At 48.3% G+C, this 21,727-nt stretch overlaps 1 protein-coding gene across 1 annotated transcript; it reads right to left on the bottom strand.

The window, feature by feature from the left end:
* Positions 1-1,200: 1,200 nt before the first annotated feature.
* On the bottom strand, positions 1,201-20,354 carry LOC134053586 (phospholipid transfer protein C2CD2L-like). The gene is made up of 14 exons (XM_062508672.1): positions 20,106-20,354; positions 17,619-17,714; positions 17,141-17,260; positions 15,133-15,243; positions 14,168-14,284; positions 13,433-13,550; positions 13,144-13,267; positions 12,546-12,610; positions 11,820-11,947; positions 11,342-11,513; positions 9,923-10,024; positions 9,155-9,288; positions 8,400-8,682; positions 1,201-6,943 (listed from the first exon to the last, which is right to left on the bottom strand). The coding sequence occupies exons 1-14, from the start codon at positions 20,352-20,354 to the stop codon at positions 6,723-6,725; spliced, it is 2,040 nt and encodes a 679-aa protein (XP_062364656.1). The 3' UTR covers positions 1,201-6,722.
* Between the last annotated feature and the right edge of the window lie 1,373 nt (positions 20,355-21,727).

Raw genomic sequence — 21,727 nt, 5'->3', positions numbered from 1 at the left:
AAATTCCTCCTGAAAAGTCCAGACCCAGCACCCCCCCTTTCATCCCCTCTGTGGATCGTAGCCCTCCACCGGACAGCTCAGACGTCCGGGGACACAAATCAATCTTTGGTACAAAAGGCCACCACACCATCAGGAAGTTCCTGCTGGCACTGGGCTGTTCTGTCTTAGTCAGCTACAACAAAGAAAATCAAACTCAGTGGGCAAGTTTAGCGTTATGTGGGTCAAATCCCCACAAGTCAGTTACTCACCCTCTCCAAAGCATGCCTGGGCCCTTGAGTCTCCAGCTTCATCCCGAGTCTAAGGCTGTAGCTGTTATGATTAGCACCTGGGTTAGCAACAGGCGAAGTAACATGGCATTTCTGTGAGTGAGGTCCTAGAGCTCATGTGCCATAAGACATGAAAATACAACTGCTGTGCTTGTGAGAAGCCTTGGGGGCCACACAACTCGGTATACAACCTTCCACACACACAGGCTTTTCTCTTCTGCTTTGGATGGACTTGCTCACCCACCCCCATTACTTCCTTCCACATTTGTCCACGTCCAGCCTTGCATTTGTGCTTCTCCTTCTAGTACTTGCAAAGAAGGGTATGCAAGCTAGAAGGGGAAGATCGGGGAAATACTTTTGTGCTGGCACTGTAGATTTGGGAGCAGGGACTTTTGTAGTTTGGCTCTGCACTGGAGAGCTTTGAACTGGGCTGGGCGCGTTTTCTCCTTTCGTGAGTCGACACCATGTGGTTCTTTTGATGATCACTGACAATGCCCAGGAAAAAGCCACACGCTTTCCTGGCCCAGCCTCATTCGTGGGGGGGCAGTGCGGGGAAGAGCTCCGCTGTGGATCCTGCAAATGCAGAACAATACAGGGGAACGCAAGCCAAATATATATTAACACAATGTAACAATTTTTCTATTTCTGAAGTTTTGATTACATTTTGTTTTATTTACACAGGAAACCTAAAACAAAAGCAGCACACAGAAAACACCACTTGTGCACCACGCATGACTCTTTCAGCTTACACACAAACTCACTGTCATTCTCATCTCGACCGCTCCATTAGACCATGGCCATCGGCGCTCCTCAGGAACGGGTGCCAACCCCGAGTAAAAGAACCTCAGCTTACCCCCTTACATTTAAATGTTTTGGAGTGTTACAGACCCTTGCATGGATATACATGGTTTGCTATCATTTTAGTGGGATAATTTAGGGGAGACAGAGACAGGTTGGAGGGAAACTCACAGCACTACACCAGGTATGAAGCTAGACTCAGGTTTTGATTTTCATGTCATTTAATAAGTTAACAGATTCAACCTTTACACAGCAAGAGAATTCTTCGAGGTTTACAAAGGTGCAAGAACTTCATTTAGTCATATGTAGTTTTATTTTCATTATTAGCTACACAGTTCCAATTCTTTCCCATCGGAACAACGAATGGCCAAAATAATCCACCCAGACAGAAAGCATCAAAGTACAAAAGAGCACACACAAGGAGGGGCACTAATTCAAATTGCATGTGGGTATTTGGTCCGGTACCTTACAAAGCAAGGAAAGGTGATGTGGAGCAGTCAGGCCTGTAGAAAGAGCTGTGCACACCTTTACCAGAAGTGTGACCACCACTGGGACTGTTGCTCTACCCTGAGACTCGCCGTGACCTAGCAGTAGGGGAGGTGGGATGGAGAGAACAATGCAAAAGGACCACAAAGAACCCTCCAAACACTCAAGCATCTCCTCAACTACTCAGAAATGACTTCTCTGTAGGTTTAGCAAACAATGTCCCAAGAGAAGCTATTGCATCACTAAAGTCAAAAAAAACTAACAGAAACATTTGTCATACACCCAGTTCTAGTCTAAAAAAAGCATGTGACCATGGTTTGAAGAAGTTTTCATTACATTCCCCTCCACTGAACTTGCTCTCCAGCCAAGTAGTCTCCCCTCGCTCTTCCCCATTTAATCAAGTTGCCTAAAACCCACCCTCACCTGCGTAAGCAGCATGAGGGTGCTTGTAAGAGGCAGGAATTGGGCTTGCTTGCTCAGGTCTGCCTGCCCCTGCAGAAGTCTGTGCAAAACAATGGATATGAATGCCACAGAAATTGGTATGGTCACTCTCCTGTCCCATCTATCGGCACTGCTGTCCTCAGCCACTCTGTACCGTTACCAGTACACGCAGTTGCAGTGTATGATCTAATTACAAGCACATGCAAACATGCATCCATGCACCCAATTCCACTGGCCTCAGACATCCATCACACTGAATCCTATGGCACCCTCAGAACACTGAGGTTTTGAGGTTCCCTTCATTTTTTCCTGCATCCGTTTTCCACTGACTCACGAGGATATCTCTCATGGGCCAACAGTGAGGGCTTTGTGGACGATGAGACTCCTAAACAGCTTTGCCTAAGCATAGGGAGAAGATGCATCCAGACAGAAATATACTTACAAGCATACTTACACTAACACTAGCTGTAAGCTGTATTTTCTTCAAAGTAGTAAAAATACACAGCATAGGTAAATTCTAGTAAAACTGTTCAGCCAAAATAGGAAACAAACAAAACAAAACAAACAAAACACACAAGCAAACAAGAAACCCCAACCAACCAAAAAAACCCTCCAAGCAAACCAAAACAAACAAAAAACTGAAAACAATTCAACAAAATGCCTACTTTAGCTTCATTTACAAGTGACTGCTCTGCTTGTACAGCCAGTAGCAAAACACAGCATCTGGAACAAAGGCCCTCATATGCAGGTTGAAGCCTCCATGCATTCAAGCCGACCGCTCTGCTGTTCCTCTTCTGCCATATATTTGGTCAAGGACCAATTTCACAAGGTGCAAATAGTGAGCCTACCCTGAGACAACAATCTGCCAACTGCAGATCATTCAAGCTTAAGTCTGATGGTAGCCTGTGCCATTCATGGGGCTGCTCTGTGGTCCCAGGCATTATGAAATGCCACAGAGCCCACAGCAGCACCAAGGCAAGGGCACAGGTATCTGGAAGAAGTTAAACAGGGAGAGTAGATTTCAAATAGCATTTTCTGTCCTAAAGGCAGAAAACACAAGTGGGGATTAAACACAAAAGAGGTTTCTTAAAGCAGCCATTCTGTGGGGGGAAATTCCTGGGGACTTTGTCTTAGCAGCTTCTGGAGAACAAAACTCTATCTTACATCTTCTATCTGAGAAGATTAGGATAGACAAATTGTTTTTCACACCAACAATCACACCTCCACCATGAGGCGGATTCATTACCATACATGCCTTTGAAAAGCCAGGAAGAGCCACCTCTACTCTCATAGTCAGGACTAACAAAACCAGCACCTACTGCCTGGGGGATGAAAACATCTCTCCAGGCCAGAAAGAAAGCCTTGTTCAAATAAGAGGAAATATCAACATGGTTAATGAGGAGTGTATCCAAAACAAAAAAAATTCCAATGCACACAGCAGACCCATGACCTGCTATCCCTCTGTTCCTCAAATATGACTTTTGCAAACACCCTGAAAAACAGTCTGCACTTACAGAGAACATTCAAAAGCAGATAAAAGGTTACAATACTGCTCCTATGCTGTACAGCTTTGAGAAGCAACAAAATGCCAGAAAATACATCTCCTCTAGGAAACACAAGCAGATGTAAGACCTAATGTTTGGGGATGCGCTTTGTTGGTGCTTGAGAACATCCCTTTCCTTTGCAAGCTGACTAACCAGATACAGATTTGCAGGACAATTTACAGTCTGTGGTAAAAATCACTGTTAAAAATTCAAGGGAAGATATGCCCCTACTGGCATGCTTCCCATATGCCATTCATTTTGCCAAACACAGCGCCGATGCCTTCTGCCACATCAAGTTCAAAATAAAAAACCGTACCTCCACTGCAAGTCACTGGCTGGTATAGCCTGGAGCCAACAAACCAGGAACAAAGCAGGAATGTCACAGACATATGACAGGAACTGCCCATTTAACATGGCTAGAAAGGGTCCCCAAGGCTGGTGAGTAACTCAAGTTTCTGTTTTACTCCCTTCCCTATCACCTACTCCTCCAAGCCAGACCAAGATATGCTGATCAAGAATCTAAATATGTGTTTGTCAGATACAAACCTTCCCTTTCCTGCCTCCAGTCTACAGCAACAAGGACACCACTGGCTAGCCTTCACAGTCCTCCTTGTGTACACAAACCTCAGATCCCCGATTCCAAAGAACAGTGGTGACCCTCGTTCACCTCCAGCCACTCCACACCAAGACAGCTCAAGCTGCTCTTACAGTATAAAGAAAAGAACATGAGACTATTAAATGAGACTCACCGCAGATTCTTGATTAACCCAAAACTGAAGAGCCTCAGGCTCTTCCACTGAAAACAGCATTTCTAGTGCAAGGCTTTGCAGCCTCCCACCAGAGAAGTGGGGCTGTCTGGGTCCAAATCTTCAAGGTTTAGTACTCTGAAACAGTGTAAAAATGAATAAATAAAATCCAAAAATGGAACATAAAGTACTGTCGCAGCTACAAGTCTTAGAAGGGATGGTGCAAGAGAGAATATCAAACCGAAATCAAACTCCGAGACTTTGGGAACAAAGGGTGTGCCTGAGAAGGACAGCACCGCATGTGACAGCGCCACGCCAACCCAGCAAAAGATGGCTATGTGAAACCAGTGGCTGGATTGCTACACGCAAGTTACAGACGGCCAAGTTCCAACAGCACTGTAGCATAAACCTTTCACTCGCATCAAGGAAAACGATCCTTAGTGACAAACAGTGAGTTCTAGGACATCCACAGTGCATACAAGTGCAAACAAAGCCCCAGTGCCATGCGGACAAGGAAAGAAACAAATGATAAAAGACATGACAGAGGCTGGGGATAACAAAGACTTCCAGACCAAAACAGATGTAGAGGTTCCCGGTCAGCCAGCTGAACCAATATGATTTTTCAGACTCACATATGCCCAACCATGTGAGAAATCAGCAGGAAAAACAACAGAGAGTCCCTCCTGCAAGCACACACTAAAACTTTCAATTACACCCTTGCTAATGCTGGCCTTCCCCACCTGTACAGACATTCAAGAAACAGCCCTCTGTAAATTCTTCTGCTGCAGCACAACAAACACGTTCTGGTCCTTAGAAATGGCACACAGCAGCAGTATCAGCAGATCAGGGTTTGTCCTTCCAAGAAATACATTTTACCCATGCCATCAAGAGAACTGCTTTTTCAGTTGGCAGCATCCTGCATAAGGAAGGGCAACAGACACCACCACAGGAGGTACTCCAGAGGAAGAGCAGAGCTAGAGAATCCAGTGAGGCCTGAGAAATAGCTCTTCTGTGAGGTTTTTCCTCCCCTCTGTCCCACCTCCTTAACTTGACAACCCACAGGACAGCACGAGCTTTCTCTCAAACCGCACATGCTGACAGGGCATGGGCATTTCTCCAGAGCACTGTTATGGGCTATGTGAAGGGAACTTCTGGGGATATTGTAGATAAAACGTGTATGGGCCAGGAGACTGGACAACTGTTTCTCTAGGACAGTCTCCTCCTGCACAGGGATTCTATTTTCTCTTGTACACCTCCTCCTCTCTGCAAATGCCCTCTGTTTGAACAGGGGGGATCGTGTTTGCAAGAAGAAAGGAAATACCAAATGCAATCTACTAATGGAAACCCATCAGTGATAACATGTAAACTGTTGCCTCTTTCTGCCACATGCCTTCAGGCTTCCCATCAGACTTTGACTACATTCCTTGCCTTATTCTTTGCCATCCATCCCCAGCACAGTCCCAGTCCTTGGCACGAGAGCCATGACAGCATGAGACTGGACGCTCGGCAGGTCTGGAAGACAGCCTGGCAGCCCTTTGGCAACATCCCCAACCTCCCAAGGGGAAGGGAGGCTGCTCATACAGCAGCTGGTGTGTGTATTCAGTACAGGCCCGTCCCTGTTCAAGAACACAGATGTGGAAGGAATGTTGTGTCACAGGGAGGCTGCACAGGGTGACAGAACTGACAGCACTGAACAGGCGCTCTTGTGAGGGCTCGGGTTTCTACAAAAACCTGTTCAGTGGTTAAAACTTCCTTATTCTTAGGGACTTCTTCCTTCACCAACACAGCACAGAAAACAGGGGTCCCTCAGTGCTGTCTGAAGGAGACTGTTCCAATGGCAGAGACAGGTGGAGGACCAAAACTCTGACAGCTGACAGCTCTCTTCCAACAGCTCACAGCCCAGGAATGCATCGCCCTGCAGCACACCTCAGGTTGCAGCCTCTGCACCCAGCACAGGCAATAATAGTGTTTAGATCATCAGTGGCTGCATCATTCTCTGTCACTAGAAGAGCTGAGTGAGGCTACATCCCACACATCTTGGCACTGCAGCTAACTCAGTAGCTTCTTGATTTTAACTCTGAAGGTTGCCACTGGAGAGACCTGCCCCCTGTTTCCATGAGGCACCTGATGATGCCAGATGTCTACACACACCGAGTCACTTCTGCAACTCCAGGGAACCCCAGAGGGATTAGCATGCCACCTGGATTTTCTGGGAGAGCACAGTGGGGTGCAACAAGCAGAGAAGGCTAAGCCAAGGCAGCCGAGCAGCCTAAGTCCCGGGTTTGCCACCTCCTCTCCCCAAATGGCGCAAAGCACTGGGATGTCTTCCCTCAGCCAAGGCTGGAAAGAACTGGACTGCAAGTCACAGATACCATGAAGTGGGAAGACAAGAGGCTAGAAAACGATCTCTGAGAAATCTTTCCAATGGGCTTCTCGCTCCTTCAGTTCTCACAAGCTGATGTGTTGTCACTACCTTTGGGTTTGGATTTAGACTTGAAGGAGAAGCGTTTGATGAGGCGGTGGGAGAAGCTACCAGTTTTCTTTCTGGTGGTGGAGTTGGCAGTGACATTGGACAAGTCATCGTGAGACTGGCTCAGGCCCACTTCCTTCTGCTTGCTCCTCCTCCGGAAGATGAGCTTGGTACCGCTCCGAAGAAAGCTAACTGCAGAGAGAGGAAGGAGACAAAAACCATGACAGCATCCTGCACTGGGGAGTTTCAGGGACAGTAACACACCCAGCCATTCTCAGATATGCAGCAGTCCTCTTCCACACTGAGTGCAGAAGTACACAGTAGGTTGCCTAATCCCAGCTTCCAAACACAAGGCAAAGTCTCAGTTCGTGACAGACTACACCACCAACATGCTGCCTCACTAAACATTCCGTCCCATGTCCCCTCTGCATAAACTGCCTTTTACACAATATCCTCCTCTCAGTGGAATTGTCCAGCATTTTAAATGAAAGCCAAGACTCGTATGAATAGACAACAATTGAGATCATCTGAAACTGAAGACCCTGAGAAGAACATAAAAGAGGGAAAAGGCCTCTCAGACCAGCCTGTCTTAAGGGCACACGGATTACTCTGTGATCTAGCGCCTAGAACAACTGCCTGCATTTTCATGAAGTGCCCAGTCTGGAGGCAAATAATGCCAATGGCTCCTTATGACTGCCACAAGCTGAAGAAGATGGAGATGCCAACTGCTTTCAACCTCAAATGGATCAGAAAGACACATCCAAAACCTGCATGCCATATAACACTACAACAGTCTTTCCTGCACAGGGTGTCTGCTTTCCATTTTACCTCTCTTCCCCACCTGCTAGCTCTCTCAAGAATCTGGGTCACACAACCTTGTACCCACTGACATTCAAAATAGGGGCCTCCGCAGCTCAAACCATACCTGGCTGCAACAGGGTACAACTCCCCAAAATTTGTCCCACTCTAATATTCTGAGTAATCAAGATTTTGGTTTGCATTTCTTCATGTAAGTTGGCAGCAGAAAAATCCAAGGTGCACCATCCACCTAACTGACTAATGTGTGCAATGGCTAGGACAGCAGCTAGGTTGGGGCAGCCCACTCCATCATTTAAAAGAAGTGAGTTTGTTTGGACATCTTACTGTACAACAGGTCAGAGGCACTAGCTGCTTCAGTACTAATGGAGAAAGAAGGAGGGCAATCAAGGCCCATATAATCCATACTGCTGGGCAGCCTCCATTTCCACACCACAAGTGGCCTAATTCAGAGGATGAATCATTACTTACAGACATGTACCTGATCTGCATGGGACCAGAGAGAGGCCAGGGAGAGAAAAAGGGTTCTCTATAATAGACAGGTTGCTCAGGGCTCCCATCTAAGAGAGTATAGACACTTAAAAGGCTACAGGAACCAGACACCTACAAATGAAGGTGTTTCAAATCACTCCCGTGGAAAAACCACAAGAGAAAGGCAGGCTCTTCCAGGCTCCATCAGAGGCTGCTCTGAAATGCTAATGCTTCTGCTACGCTGAAAAGTGGCTGCAGACCCCATGCTTGGGTGAGGAACCTGGATGTCACTTTGTCCTCATGTACAGCTAATGTTACTATTGGCTCATGTTAGCTACCCTATCTAACAGTTCATCCTTACCTTTGTGATCTTTCAAGCTCCTCGTCTCAAGGGCTCCCGTGGAGCCAGTTTCAGACTCAACATCTTCCACAGATGGTCTTTCAGAGATGTCTGATCGCGTTGTCTCATCCAGCTCCTGACTGTCCCTTTGTCCCAATAGCGACGCTTCCAGTGGCCGCGACAGTTCAGTAAAATCGTGCATCTGGTCAGCTGTGCCATCTGTCTCAGAATCCCCATACGCTGTGGCCTCCAGGGATGCAGCATAACCCAGAGAAAGAGCCATTTCATCTTGAGCAATAGGTACCTGATGGGGGGTTAGAGAGGCAGACAGACATGAAGACAGGATCAAAAGAATTGCATACATCTCTCTACTTCCATCTACACCTATATACAGATGGCTCCATTCAGATCATCAGTGCTAGACAGCACCGACGGACAATTTTTGGCTGAAATACACTGGAATGTGGCCAATTAAAAAGCATTCTGCTGCATGTCCCTCACTCCCCACAGCCAAGTATGAGGAGAACTCCTTATATCCTCCACAAGGTTCGAAACCAGTTAAGGCAGCCACATCCCTTTCTGCAGCTACCTGTTGTGAATTCCCTCTGGCAAGGTATCTTTTAATGCTCACTGGGAAGCAGTGAAAGGCTTCTGATGAGCCAGCTATATGTGATGGAACCTTCCCACACTGGACCCTACAGCACAGCTTATTTTCACGCATGAATCCTTAAAAACAACCCCCACAACTGGAAATGCAGCTCCTAACTACCAGAGACCTTGGACACTCCTGAGATGATCAGTGTACTACGTTTTGTTGGTGTCTTCTTGGTGGTCTTGTTATTCGTCTCAGTTAGCTGCCTGATTGCTGTCTCGGCCACTGGATCCAAGCCATTAGGCATATGGCTATCCCCTGAGCACAAGAAAAATACAGATGCTTGGAGAAGCAACCTTCAGCAGAAGCAAAAGGTCGCTTGCTGACTGCAATGCTTGCAATAGGCAACTTATATGCACCCTGAAGTACTTTCCCCACCCAGCGTTTATGACAGATTTGTCCAAATAAACAAAATGAGAGAAGCTCTGTATAGCTAGCTCTTGGCTTTTTCAAGTACCCCAAGAGTTTCTTTTCCCACCAGGCATATCATTGAAAAACCCACCCCACCCCACCCTGCTCAACAAAGACTTCCAAAGACTCCCAATAGTTGCTTTCACAGCAAACTGTCAAAAGAGCTGCAGTGGTCTGTTCCAGACACAGAGCCCCACGTGAAGGGTGAGCAAATTTCTTTGGGTGCAGATAGCCTGGGAAGTTCTTGTCAAGCAAGGAAACACTCATAGTCACTGACTGGATAGTCAAAGGGGAATGTCTTTTACCTGCCAACACACCACCACCACCAGCCTTCAGCCCCCACCTTCACTCAGGCACTTGGACATTCTCTGAAGCAGAAAATGCAAGCGAATTCAGGGAACCGCACTCAGACTGCCACTTTCTACAACAGGCTAAGGAACACAGTTACTTCAGTAGGAGCCTCAAATTTCCAAGCACTTACGGCTACCGCTGGGCAAGTGGCTGTGATGACAGCCAGTCTCCAAGAGCACTGTTGTCTTCCTTTCAGTCACTTCCACTTTGGAAGGCGACCTCGATGGTGAATCTTCATAGCAAAAGAGACACGGAGATACAAGTAAGTGGAGACAGAGCTTACACAACTATGCTATCATATTGTGCCCCTTACACCCAACCCCAAAAAGCCTCAAGTGAGCACTCAGAGAGCCTGCAAGGCACCTCTGAAAGCCTTTGGGGCAAGAAAGCAGCAAGAAGCCTACTGGGAAAAAATCAGAATCATGGAATGGTTTGGGTTGGAAGGGACCTTAAAGACCACTTAGTTCCAACCAGCCTGCTACCAGAACAGGCTGCTCCAAACCCCATTCACCCTGGTCTTGAACACTTCCAGGGATGGGGCATGTAAAGGTTCCCTGGGCAACCCATGCAAGTGCCTCAGCACCCTCAGAGGGAAAAATTTCTTCCTAATGGCTAATATAAACCTACCCTCCTTCATCTTAAAGCCATCCTTCCTTGTCTTAACACTGCATGAGCTTGTAAAACAATTCTTCTTCAGCCTTCCTGTAAGCCCCCTTTTAGGTACTGGAAGGCTGCTTGCTATAATGTCTCCCCAGAGCCTTCTCTTCTCCAGCCTAAATATCTCCAACTTTCTCAGCCTTTTTACACAGGGAAGTGTTCCAGGTATGTGGCCAGTTTAGCGGTCCTCCTCTGGACTCACTCCAACAGGTCTATGTCTTTTATGTGTTGGGGTGGCCACAAGGCTGGACACAGTACTCAAGGCGTATTCAACCGGCTGGCATGCTTCTTTTGATGCTGCCCAGGATACAGCTGCCTTTCTGGGCTGCAGTCCTGTGAAGCAGATGCACAATACCTCATTCGTGTCATTTCCCAGCCCAACCTCTTGGAATGTCCAGCACCACATTCACAGGATGCAAGCAGCAACAACCCCTAGTGAGCCAGGTCAACATGCTTTTGGCTCCACATCCACTATGTTCAGTATAACTTCTTTAGCAGTGAAGGAACTAGAGAAAGCATGACTAAACACTAAGTCTGACATCAGGTAAAGGTTATGTGGCAGCATATGCATTAGACCCCACACCACCAAAAGGGTGTGTGAGAGCTCATCCCTCCCTCACCTCCCCTCAGACACAGAGCTGCATCAATTCTCTCCCCTAAGGCTACACAAGAGTTTCCAGCCAGCCATGAATATGCTAGGGGAACAGCAAGGATGCCTGTGTTCTGACCCACTCACCAAAAGCAATATGTAAAGCGTGAGCCTGAAACAACCAGATCTGACAGCTAAACAGTTTTGCTACTGCCTTCATGAGCAGCCAAGGGAATATCACAGCTCCGTCTGTGCTGCCATAGGAGCCACCTGTACAATACTCCTGCTGCTGCACAGCCTCACCCAGTTTGCAGTCTGCCTTGGGCCGGGACTGAATTGTGGTAACAGTAGTCACGATGGTGCCATCGGGCATGATGGTCCGGTCCATCTCCACCTTCTTAGTGGGGGTAATGCTGGTTCGCAGAGATGTGGCGTGCAGAGCATTCAAAGATGCAGGAGACTCCTGGAACAGCAGCTATATATAAAGAGTAAAGCACTGCTCAGAGAGGCACTCTCCTTCCCAGATGGAAAGGCAGGCACATTTGGGCAACAAAAACTAGGGCTCTGAGCACCAAGGAAACATCCCCAGTACAGCACCAGTTCAACAGCAGGAGGCTTAGGGACCAAGGGTCAGGTGACATGCACTCCTCCATGGCATAAGGGTCTCCTAGTCCTCTGTGCCAAACTCAGGTCCAAACATGCATGTCTCCAGTTACAGGCTCACATTATGAACACTTCTGGAGCGTGCGTGTGTGCAGAGCTTGTGGGGTCATGAGCTCACCTCCAATGTAATGGTAGCTTCAGCTCTAAGTGACTGTCCAGCTCCTGGGGCCAGTGAGCAGACCTGTCTTCCAGATGGCTGTTTGCCCAAAGAATCTATCAAAAGTGTGGCATATGCCAGCAGCACATCTGCAAGAAAGAAGAGTAAAAATGAAACACTTCATATGACCTCAGCACCTCAGACATCTCCAAGGTAACCCCTGCTTTTGGGAAGCAGCCCTATGGGCCAACACAGCAGATCCCCACAACTCCACTAACTCCCAGGTTCAAGAGGGAGAAGAGGCAGGCAGTGCTCCTCTGCTCCTCTTTAACAATTCAGGAATCAACTCCCTTAAAAAGGTGACCGCTGTGTGTGGCCTCCATCAAAAACACATGCTGCAGTTAGTCCCCAACTAAGTAAAAAAGAACAGTTAAGAGCCTTTTGCAAAGCTCTCATAATACAGGACGGAAAATCCCACGTGACTCTCCCTGCTTCAGAATGAAGATGGGCTGGCCACAGGAAACTCCTGATTCAATGTCAGACCCAGACCATTTTGGCAAGAAGAACAGAACCCAGTTACTTCACACAGTCACAGAATATCACATAAAGCTAAATATGAAAAATTCTTTGCAGAAGTCATCACATGTTGTACCAACAGAGAACTACCATGAGCTTAAAGCACAGTGAGTCCCTTTGGCATTTTTGCCTCCCTATCTTACAACCCATCTTATGGCTGCTCGTACTCACTTTCTCCTCCGTCGCTGTTCCCCAGCACCTGTAGTTTCAGCTCTTTGCTTCTAGGTCCCAACTCCCTGTTGAAACCAAAGATGGGCTGGTGTTGGCCACTCTTTTTTAAGCGGTCATGGAGCAAACAACCTCATTCTCTATATTCCCCCCATCAAATCTTACACGCCTCATCACCATCTCCAAAGTTTCAGTACCATGCATTACCATGGAGGACGTGACTAGCACACCAAACTACACAACTCTGGTCTGTGTACCCTGCAGAGCTGTGTAGGCTGCCAGCAGAAGTTGAGAGGGCAATCTCTCTGGAAGGCTGTTTATCCTACTGCCCTATTGCACCTGCTGCACCTATGATCAGCGTTTCTACCCATCCAATTAAAACACAGAGTGTGCAGAGAAGCAAAAAGTAAGTATGCAAATGTATTCTAGGGCCAAGTGCCAGAATCAGCAGTCTAGCACAGGGGCAGCACAAAGAGACGTTGCTCCGTTGTGCAGACTTCACCTCTGCACCATGCACAACAGTTACTGCATGGTAATGACAACCCCGAGACTGTGCTGGTCCACCTACACTGTGCCAGCCAGAAGGAGAGCAGACACTTACAGAAAGAACTCGTCATTCCACTCCATCTCTCCTGCAGCACCGACACTGCTACCTGTCACTGGCTTCGTCCACTTCTGCTGCGGGGGGCTGTCTAGCTCTGCCAGGCAGCATATCTCCCCAACTCCTGCAACAGAGAGACAGAGGGCACACGTACACTTGTCAACAAGAGGCAGTGGTTAATCAGGAACATGCTCCTCTTTTCCATTCAAACCCACCCACAACATCCACTCGCTCCAATCTCACCACCTGCACGCTTGCCCCTGTGGATCAGCAATGTTTTCTCGCTTACCTCCCTTCCCCTGGCAGCCCAAGTTCAGCACTCGAAGATTCCGGAGCAACAGCTTAGAACCCAGAGGGGCTGCTGCTACTCCGGACGGGGACTCTTGAGTCAACTTATTGCTGGGTACCTGAGGAATGATGAGAGCGAGACCGATACCTTTACCACTCACTTGCCAGCAGACAGCAGCAAGATGCATGGTCCTTGTACCTATTAAGTAGCTCCTCACACCAACACAAGGGAACACCTGCAAAGCCACCAAGAGATGCTGCAGGTCTCCAAAGCTATTGATCTCCAGTGGGCTCTCACATTATTTCAGATGGGAAGTTTAAGGCAGATGGAAAAGGAGACAGGCAAGAACAAGCTTGCTGGCTACCAGATGGTCAACTGACAATGACAAACCATGGGCCATTCCATGCCTGCAAAGGCTGCCCCAGAGCCTTGGTGTTCAGAGCAAGGGCGGCTGCCAAAAGACAGATGTACCTCAGGCAGTACAGGTCCACAAGTACATGAATGACAATCAGCATTCAAGAAAAAAAGGTGGAAGGAGTTACACTTGGGAGCAATTTCTAATGATCCCTATGCACCATGTCTCAGTACCCAAACTCCTATGACAGTGCAGGCCAGGGTTCAGCTGATGCCCAGAAGTGAGACTCAACCCTTGGATTCCTGTCTGAGTCTCAGCCCTCAGAAATGTCTTGGGGCCTGTGTTTGTGGCACAATATTGACATGAGAAGAGTGACTTACCACACTGGCTCCAGCGGTGCAGGCCATCAAATTCACCATCATGGCTGGCTTCGTGCTGACAATGGTATCCTCAATCAGATCCTTTATAGTGGACAGATCCACTCTCCCTTCATCCTTCTCTCCGCAAATCAAGAGGAAATGCAGGAAAGTCATTAAAAAAAGGATGCATTTACAGCTCCACCTGCTTCCCAAGCCTCTAATATGCTACACAGTCATTCTCACAGTAATAACCTCCCAGATACTCTTCCTATATTCCATACTCGCCCTCCTCAGTGCTTAGAGCTTATGCATAGCAGCTGCAGGAAAAAGCAAGCCTTCTAAATGAGAAAAACTAAGCCTATACTTCTGTACTTTATCAGCTGTAAATTTTTACAATACAGCTTTTATAATTCCTCACATGCTCACCACCTCAGGAGATGGTGCCACAACAATTTTGGGACACCAGCCAAATTCCTGCATCTACTTGGAACAAAGTAACAAAGGTGTCAATAAAGCAACAAATCAACCAACCTGTTTGGATCACGGAAGAGCAAGCACGTCTGCAATCTGTTCCTTAAACCTCTAAACCCAGGGATTCCCCACATTAATCTCTTAAAAAAAAACTCAACCAGACTTAATCAACAGAACCAAGCCAACACAACAACAATAAAAAACCACCACCTCACACAAAGAGAGAGCAGCAACCCAGCTCGTTTTGCAGTTCTACATCTAACAACAGCAGGAGGAACCTACATAGACAGAAAGCCTTCAGTAGATACTGGTATCACTTCAGCCCTCTTGAGGATGCTGTTCTGACACAGCTGAGCTAGTATTGATTCCAGGATGAAAGAATCCCTACACTGCCCTAAAAGGCCATGACAGTGAGTTGCCAATCCTTCTCCTCCACAGCAGCCTGCCTTCTAGCTGCTTCTGCTCCTTCCTCCCTTCCTCCACTCACAGTCAGCCTCCCACTGTTAGCCACTCACCTCAGGAAGCTCAAGTCGCGGAAGAACCAAAAAGTCCAAGTCTGGTCTGTCTTTAAATGTCCATGACACCAGGAGACCCTCATTCTGTATCTCCTCCAAGTGGATCTCCACCTGGCCCAGAAAAAATATCCATAGTTGGAAACAGTTTCTGTTTACATTAGGTGATTTTTGCCCCATTCCAAATCCAGCAATTGAGAGGCCCTCACACCAGTGCAACAGTAAAAAACAGAACATAAGAACACAAGTGCTCCCAGGCCTACAGGATGAAGAGGCTGCAGAAGCTGCAAATGCTCCATTAGTGAGATCTGGCTTCCTCACTGCTGCTGGATGCCCAGGCAGCAACAGAGGGAAAAATTATCCATTATTACTTCCACTGAAAAAAAAGCCTGCAGTATAATCCAAAAGTGCCAAACTGGGCACCAACACATATTTACTGAGCTACATCAATTAGCCATTGCCAAATGTAAGTACAACCATTCATAAGTTAGCAATGCATCTCTAGGAGATGATCCTCAGGTTGAAGACCCATCTGAGTCACCAACAGCCTGCAACAATAAACCAGACTGTACACCATCCTTTAGTTTACCTGAAGTTAAAAAGTTGCACACCCATGTACCCATAAAAGCATCATTAATGTGACAGACAGAAGCAGAACCACACAGGAAGACCCCTGACCTGAGAGCTCTAGTAAAAACTGGGTAATGAAATTCAACATTGTTCTCAGTTGCTAGGTTGACATTCATCAACAACACAGAAGTTCATCAGACAAAAGCAACAGATATGAGAAACAGCGGCCAGGTAAGTAACCAATAAGAGGTGTGCAGAGTAGACAGGGCACAACTGGGAGCACAGTACTTGAAGTACTCCAAAACACAGGCAGGCATGTGGTAATCTAACCAGCATTTCATAAAACAGCAGCAGCAAGACCTCAATTAGAGTATCACATGCAACCCCTTACATGAACAATCAATCCAAAATTTCACCAGGTGCAGACAAGGAGACCTAGAAAATGCCAGTGAGTAGGGGAGCGATTGGATGAGATGTGAAAAAGGGGACCTTTCAGAAATGAAAAGCAACTGTTGTTGCTGCCTGTCACTAGATTGGCAGCGGGGACATGACATGCTGAAGAGAGAGAGGAGCTCTCCGAAGCTCTGGATCTCTGGAGGAGATGACCACAGAATAGAGGTACAAAATCAAACTGGCATGACCTGACAAAAGTAGGCGGAAAATTGTAGTAAAGCTTCTGAGAGCAAAAGGGTTCCAGAACAAGCTTCAAACTGCCAGCAACAACAATGGGATTGGCTTCTGCTACCACTGAGTTACTTATTTTGCCATGTCTGTTTTTTCCGGGTTTTTTGGTGCGCATATGAGCACACTGCCTCCAAGCAAGATACCATCTCCAGCATCATGTCCTTCATCATGGAAACAAAACCATATTCCAGAGAATCAAATCCAGCCAGAAAGCAACTATGGAGTTACCACCCATTGTGATTTTAGAGCTTCTTTACTGGAAGGAGCATCTCCAATATTCAACACAAAGAAAAAGCTGTATCGTGCTCATGTGAATGTAATGAGGGGAACTGACAAGCAAACTACTCCTCACCATAGTTTTCTTTTTCACACCCACTACCAGGACACCATACATATCCACATATCCACAGGACATACCTCTCCCTTTCCTTTATGCCACACAGGGAATTGAATTCTCTGGACTTCTCACATCTTAAATACCCACTTAAAAGCACAATACAGAACACTGCCATGTCTCAAAACTCTCTGGAATTTCTTACAGCTATGTTTCATAGCCAAAATCCACAGATGAAGACTCAGAAAACAAGACTCGGCATGCAGATGGAATATTTGTCACCTCACCAAATGTTAGTGACCACACACTGCTTCTTCCAGCCCAACAAGGCCTTTATTGGCACTGAATCGGGTCCTCCTTCCTCACCCAATGTGGGACTACATGGAGGAGTAAGGCCAATGTCTAACTTCTTATAAACCTTACCTGAGCCTGCAGCACAGCCAAAGTGACATGATACGTATCCACAGAAACAGTAACTGGGGACTGCTGAGTAACAGAGACAGAGAATTTCACAGCTTCAGCTGACAGACGGCAGCACAACACCTAGAAAGAAAAGGAAAAGATGAGTTTATATCCCGGTAAGAGACAGCCATGTTATTGTCACCAAGTTCCAGGCTGTAAATCTGCCACTTCAGACCCTGTGCTGTGACAAGAGCTCTCTTATGCTCTCCACAGTTGGACCCTGATGTTTGGGTTCAGCAGTCATATACCCTGCCTCCACCAACACATCTTCCCTCACAGAGCTCACTGATGTGCAGCTCCAGAGCCTCCAAACTCCGAAACGACTCCAAAAAGATCTCACCTAAAACCTTCCTGATTCCACCATCTCCATCACAAAGTTCCTAACACACCATCAACGGAGAAACATCACACTGTACAATTCAGAACAGCAAAGCCTTACCATGCTGTGGTCTGACTGTCCCTTGCATGTCACACAACTTATATCTGCGGCTTGTGGTAACTGAGGACCCTCTTCAAACGTGATCTGCACTGAACTCTGCAAAGAGAAAACTCTGTTAGATCCCAGTAGTCAGAGCCCCCCAGACAGCTTCAAAGAGGATGAATGATGTGGGGTCCCAGAGACACTCTGATCTGTTTCCACAAATCTGGTCATCACCCAGAAAATTGTTCTGGACTGCAGTCAACCATAGGTCAAGTGCATTATCCCTCTGTTATTGCAGAAGCTTTCCCTTCTGGTTTCTTAGATTACAATCTCCACTGTGGAGGCATCCCTCATCTTCATTTGAGGATCTTCTCCTATTTCAAGACCAGATCTGTACAGAGAACCCTTCTCAAGAAATAGAAGACCAAGATAAAGAATTTGAGAGCATCTTTCCACAAACCCTAGCCTCAAAGATCCTGTCTGCTCAAAAGGGACAAAAAGAGAGAGACAGAGAAAGCAGAAATTCTGGGCACTAGAACATGACCATTTGGCAAGCTAAATGCATTTTAGGACCAGAACAATCAAAAGAGATGATAGAGGGGCAGGAAGCAACATTATTCTCAAGCCAACAGAACTCTGCACTTGCCACCTCCATCTTATGGACAGCCCCGGTGAGGAGCAGAAAAGGCTCTGGGACACTAATCTGACAGGCATAAATATGACAACCTGAAAACTGCTTGCCCCCCAAAAACGAGTCAAGATGCAAGCCTTCCTTCCAAACCAGACAGAAAGCAGTTCTACCAGTGATGAAACTGAAAATGGATAACCAGTATTGGCTCACCCACTGCTATTTCATATTAGTAATGCTTGCTGTTTCTTTTTCTCGCAAGCCTCCTCCACTGGAGGCATGTATTCACTCACATAGGTCAGCCCAAAATATCAAATCAGCTTTTTCTTTCTGTGACTAGAATCTCTGTCCAACGACTCAAGCATTTCATCAGCAGCAGTGAGGTACCCCCTAGTTCTTCCCCAACACCTCACCAAACACAGTCTCACCAAACTGGGAGGCACTGATCAACTTCAAAAGATCTCACTGCTCAGAACAAACCACATGCACAAGGTGGCATGGATCTATACATCTTCCAAGGCATGCAGAAAACATAGCAAAAAAAATAATATTAGGAGGGTAGCATGCACTTGAGAGGCAACACAACTCCTTTCAAGTGTTTGCCCCATTTTAAGGCAAGTGAATTGTAATCTCAACAGGAAATGCTAAATTAGCAGCTGTCATTTCAAGATCTGCACAAAATGTAACACCTTGTCACCGAAGCTACTCTCTCAAGTACCAGGGATGAGCATGAGACATGGCTGAAGGCAGACTAACCCCCATCTGCTCACTCCTGGCCCCCTCAGACCACACTCCTAGCACAATCCACTCAAATTCACATGCTGGCATGCTCCGACCACCAATGCACTCCTATAAATCTCCTACCACATACATTATGTATTCACATTCACTGAGATACAGAAACACAAGGAAAGGTGAGCAAATTGAACCTGGACAAGATTAGGACCTATTCTTTTAAAAACTCAAGAAGCTGAAAGAAGCCATGCAGAAAGAACAAACTTCAGAAGGAAGGAGACTATCAAGATATAAGCAACCAAGGAGCATTCCTCCAGGACCCTGGAAGCCAGTGTATCAGATATGGAAAACTGGCCACACATCGACTATAGTAGGAAGCAGAAGGTGAGTTTCTACAGAGGAAGCAGGAAGGACTAAGCTCAATGGGAGAAGGCACTTCACACTGGATCTAGCCTAGAATTTGCCACTTGGTCAAAAAGGGAGATACTTTTCCTATCTTGCTGGAAAAATTCAAACAGAAGTTTGCATCATGTTCTTCAAGACTTTAACTGTCTTTTCTTCAAATATGTTAGTTTCATGGTAACTTTTTCTAGTTCTTGATTTTCCTGTGCAACTTAACAGAAAGACAACCCCTTCCCACTCACACGACAGAAAAAAAATGGACATCACAGTAGACTTTGGACTGCTTTGGACCACAGTTTCTGTGGACATTAAGACCCTGCCCTGCAGGCAACACAAGCTATAATGCAATTATTTCCATCGGAATCATCAAGGCATACTCTCCTTCGTGAATTTCAAAACTACAGATAATACAACGGTAATACTGGGAGATTAAAGAAAACAAATGCCAGAAAATTACGAAGAGATTGCTGTGGAAACATCAGTGACTACAATATTGCCCCAACCCGCGTTAAACGAGGCGCGGTAACGCACTCGGCCCTTTCCGCGCTCGCGCAGCGCGGTGCACTCCGGCCAGGCCGAACGGAGCCGTCCGCAAGGGCCCCCCCGGTGCCCAGCGGCTCCTCCGGCCGGAGCGGCCTGCGGAGAAGGGCTGTCCGGCACCCGCCAACAAAGAGCAGGCGGCTGGGCCCACCTCGCCTCGCCGCCGCTCCCCGCGCTCCCCCGCTCGTGCCCTGCCGTACCCCGTGCCGGCGCGCCTGGCTGTTGAGAGCTCGCACCCAAGCTCGCTGCCACTGCTCCCGTAGGGACCTGAGGGCGAGAAGCGCCACGAGCAGCGCTCGGGCCCCGGCCTCCTCCGCCGCCGCCGCTCCGCGACGCCGTAGCGCTCGCAGGGCCGCGGACCGCCAGTACTGAAGCAGCCAGGCCGCCACGGTGATCAGCGAGGCGGCGAAGAGCAGCACCAGCGCGGCCCAGCCCAGGTCCGGCCCCATGGCACGGCGCGCGGGGCTCACGGCGGCGCGGCGGGCATGGCGGGCGGGCTGCGGCGCCGCCCCGCTCGCGGCACCGGGCGCACGTGGTCCCGCCGCAGCCCCGCGGCACCGCACGCGCTCCCGCCGCCGCCGCCGCCGCCTCTCTCCTTCCGGCGCGGCGGAACGCGCGCGCCCCCCGCGGCCCGGCGGGCAGGCCGTGGCACCTGGTCCGAACGGCCGGGCAGCCTCACAGCTGCTGCTGCAAGCCTTCTCTTGTGAAACAGGAGCTCAGCCGCCATCTAAAAGCCCAGGTCCCCACCGGCTTTCCGAGCTCCGACTAACTATGCTTTTCTCCTCACGTCGCTACCCCGCTCCCAGCGGGCACGCAGGACACACCAGTAAGGCGGAACCTTTTCTTTCCTCCGCTCCCGGTTGTGCCACTCTCGCTGGGGAGGGCAAGTAACACGAGTTTTGATCGTCTCCCGACAGTCACAACCCAAAATAGCAGCGCCCGGTTGGTGGAGATTCCTCGGTGTTAAGAGCTCCACGGTCTCTTCTCTGGCCACACGTGCTCCCCTGTACCTCTGTGCTGTGCTTTCCTCCACAGGACGTGCCTACCTCAAAATTTATTTGAAGTTTACAAAATCACTTTTGCATATGTTCAACAGAGCAGAGTTGACCTCTCAACACGGCAGCAACTCCCCAGGGGGCTATAAAGCCATCAGAAACCATTTCAGGTTGCCATACAGGTGCAGAGCACGTAGAAGTTCTTGACGCTACCAGACTTTCTGCTGCGTCTCCCCTCTGCTCACCGTCTCACAGCTGAATGAACAGAACAGTAAATAGACACTGAGCTTATCCTGCCTTCCCTTCCCTACCCCCCAAAATGCCCCGAGGGCCCAACAGCAGTTACAGATTCCCGGACAATCAAAAATCTCCGGTAAGGTATTTTACTGAATTTTCCCGACATCTGAAGAAATGTGGGGAAAGGAACCCGACGGCCGCTCACTTTTCCGCTCTCGCGCAATCTGCACCCCGATAACATGGCTCACCGCCCCGGCGGCCGGAGCTCGCCTGCAGCCACCGCTCCTCAGGGCTGGGCGAAAGGCGGCTCCGGCTGGGAGGCGGAGTGGAGCCGTCACCCGGCGCTGCCGCGATCCTGCTCGCCCGCCCTGGTCTGCGGCTCACCCGCTCCCCGCATGGGAGGAAGTGGCGTACAGTGGATCACGGGAGGTGCCAAGGCAGCCATGGCGGTTGCGGGCATTACGGGGCAGAGTCGTCCCCGGGCGATTGCTGCTTCCGGCGCAGAGTTTCGGAGGAGCCCCGCGGAGGAGGAGAACCACCGCGGACCTTAGCACCGGGGACGAGCGTGTCCACACGCCCTCAGCGCGGCT

The sequence above is a fragment of the Cinclus cinclus genome, chromosome 25 (genome assembly GCF_963662255.1).
Source record: "Cinclus cinclus chromosome 25, bCinCin1.1, whole genome shotgun sequence".
Lineage (NCBI taxonomy): Eukaryota > Metazoa > Chordata > Aves > Passeriformes > Cinclidae > Cinclus > Cinclus cinclus.
This window is presented reverse-complemented; position numbering and strand designations above follow the sequence as displayed.

Excerpts from the sequence above, each read along its gene's own strand:
- LOC134053586 (XM_062508672.1), bottom strand. The coding sequence starts at position 20,354 with ATGGGGCCGGACCTGGGCTGGGCCGCGCTGGTGCTGCTCTTCGCCGCC. Across the intron at positions 14,285-15,132 it reads CGCGACTTGAGCTTCCTGAG|AAGGATGAAGGGAGAGTGGA; the intron begins GTGAGTGGCTAA and ends ATTTGCGGAGAG. Across the intron at positions 11,948-12,545 it reads GAACAGCGACGGAGGAGAAA|ATGTGCTGCTGGCATATGCC; the intron begins GTGAGTACGAGC and ends TCTTTCTTGCAG.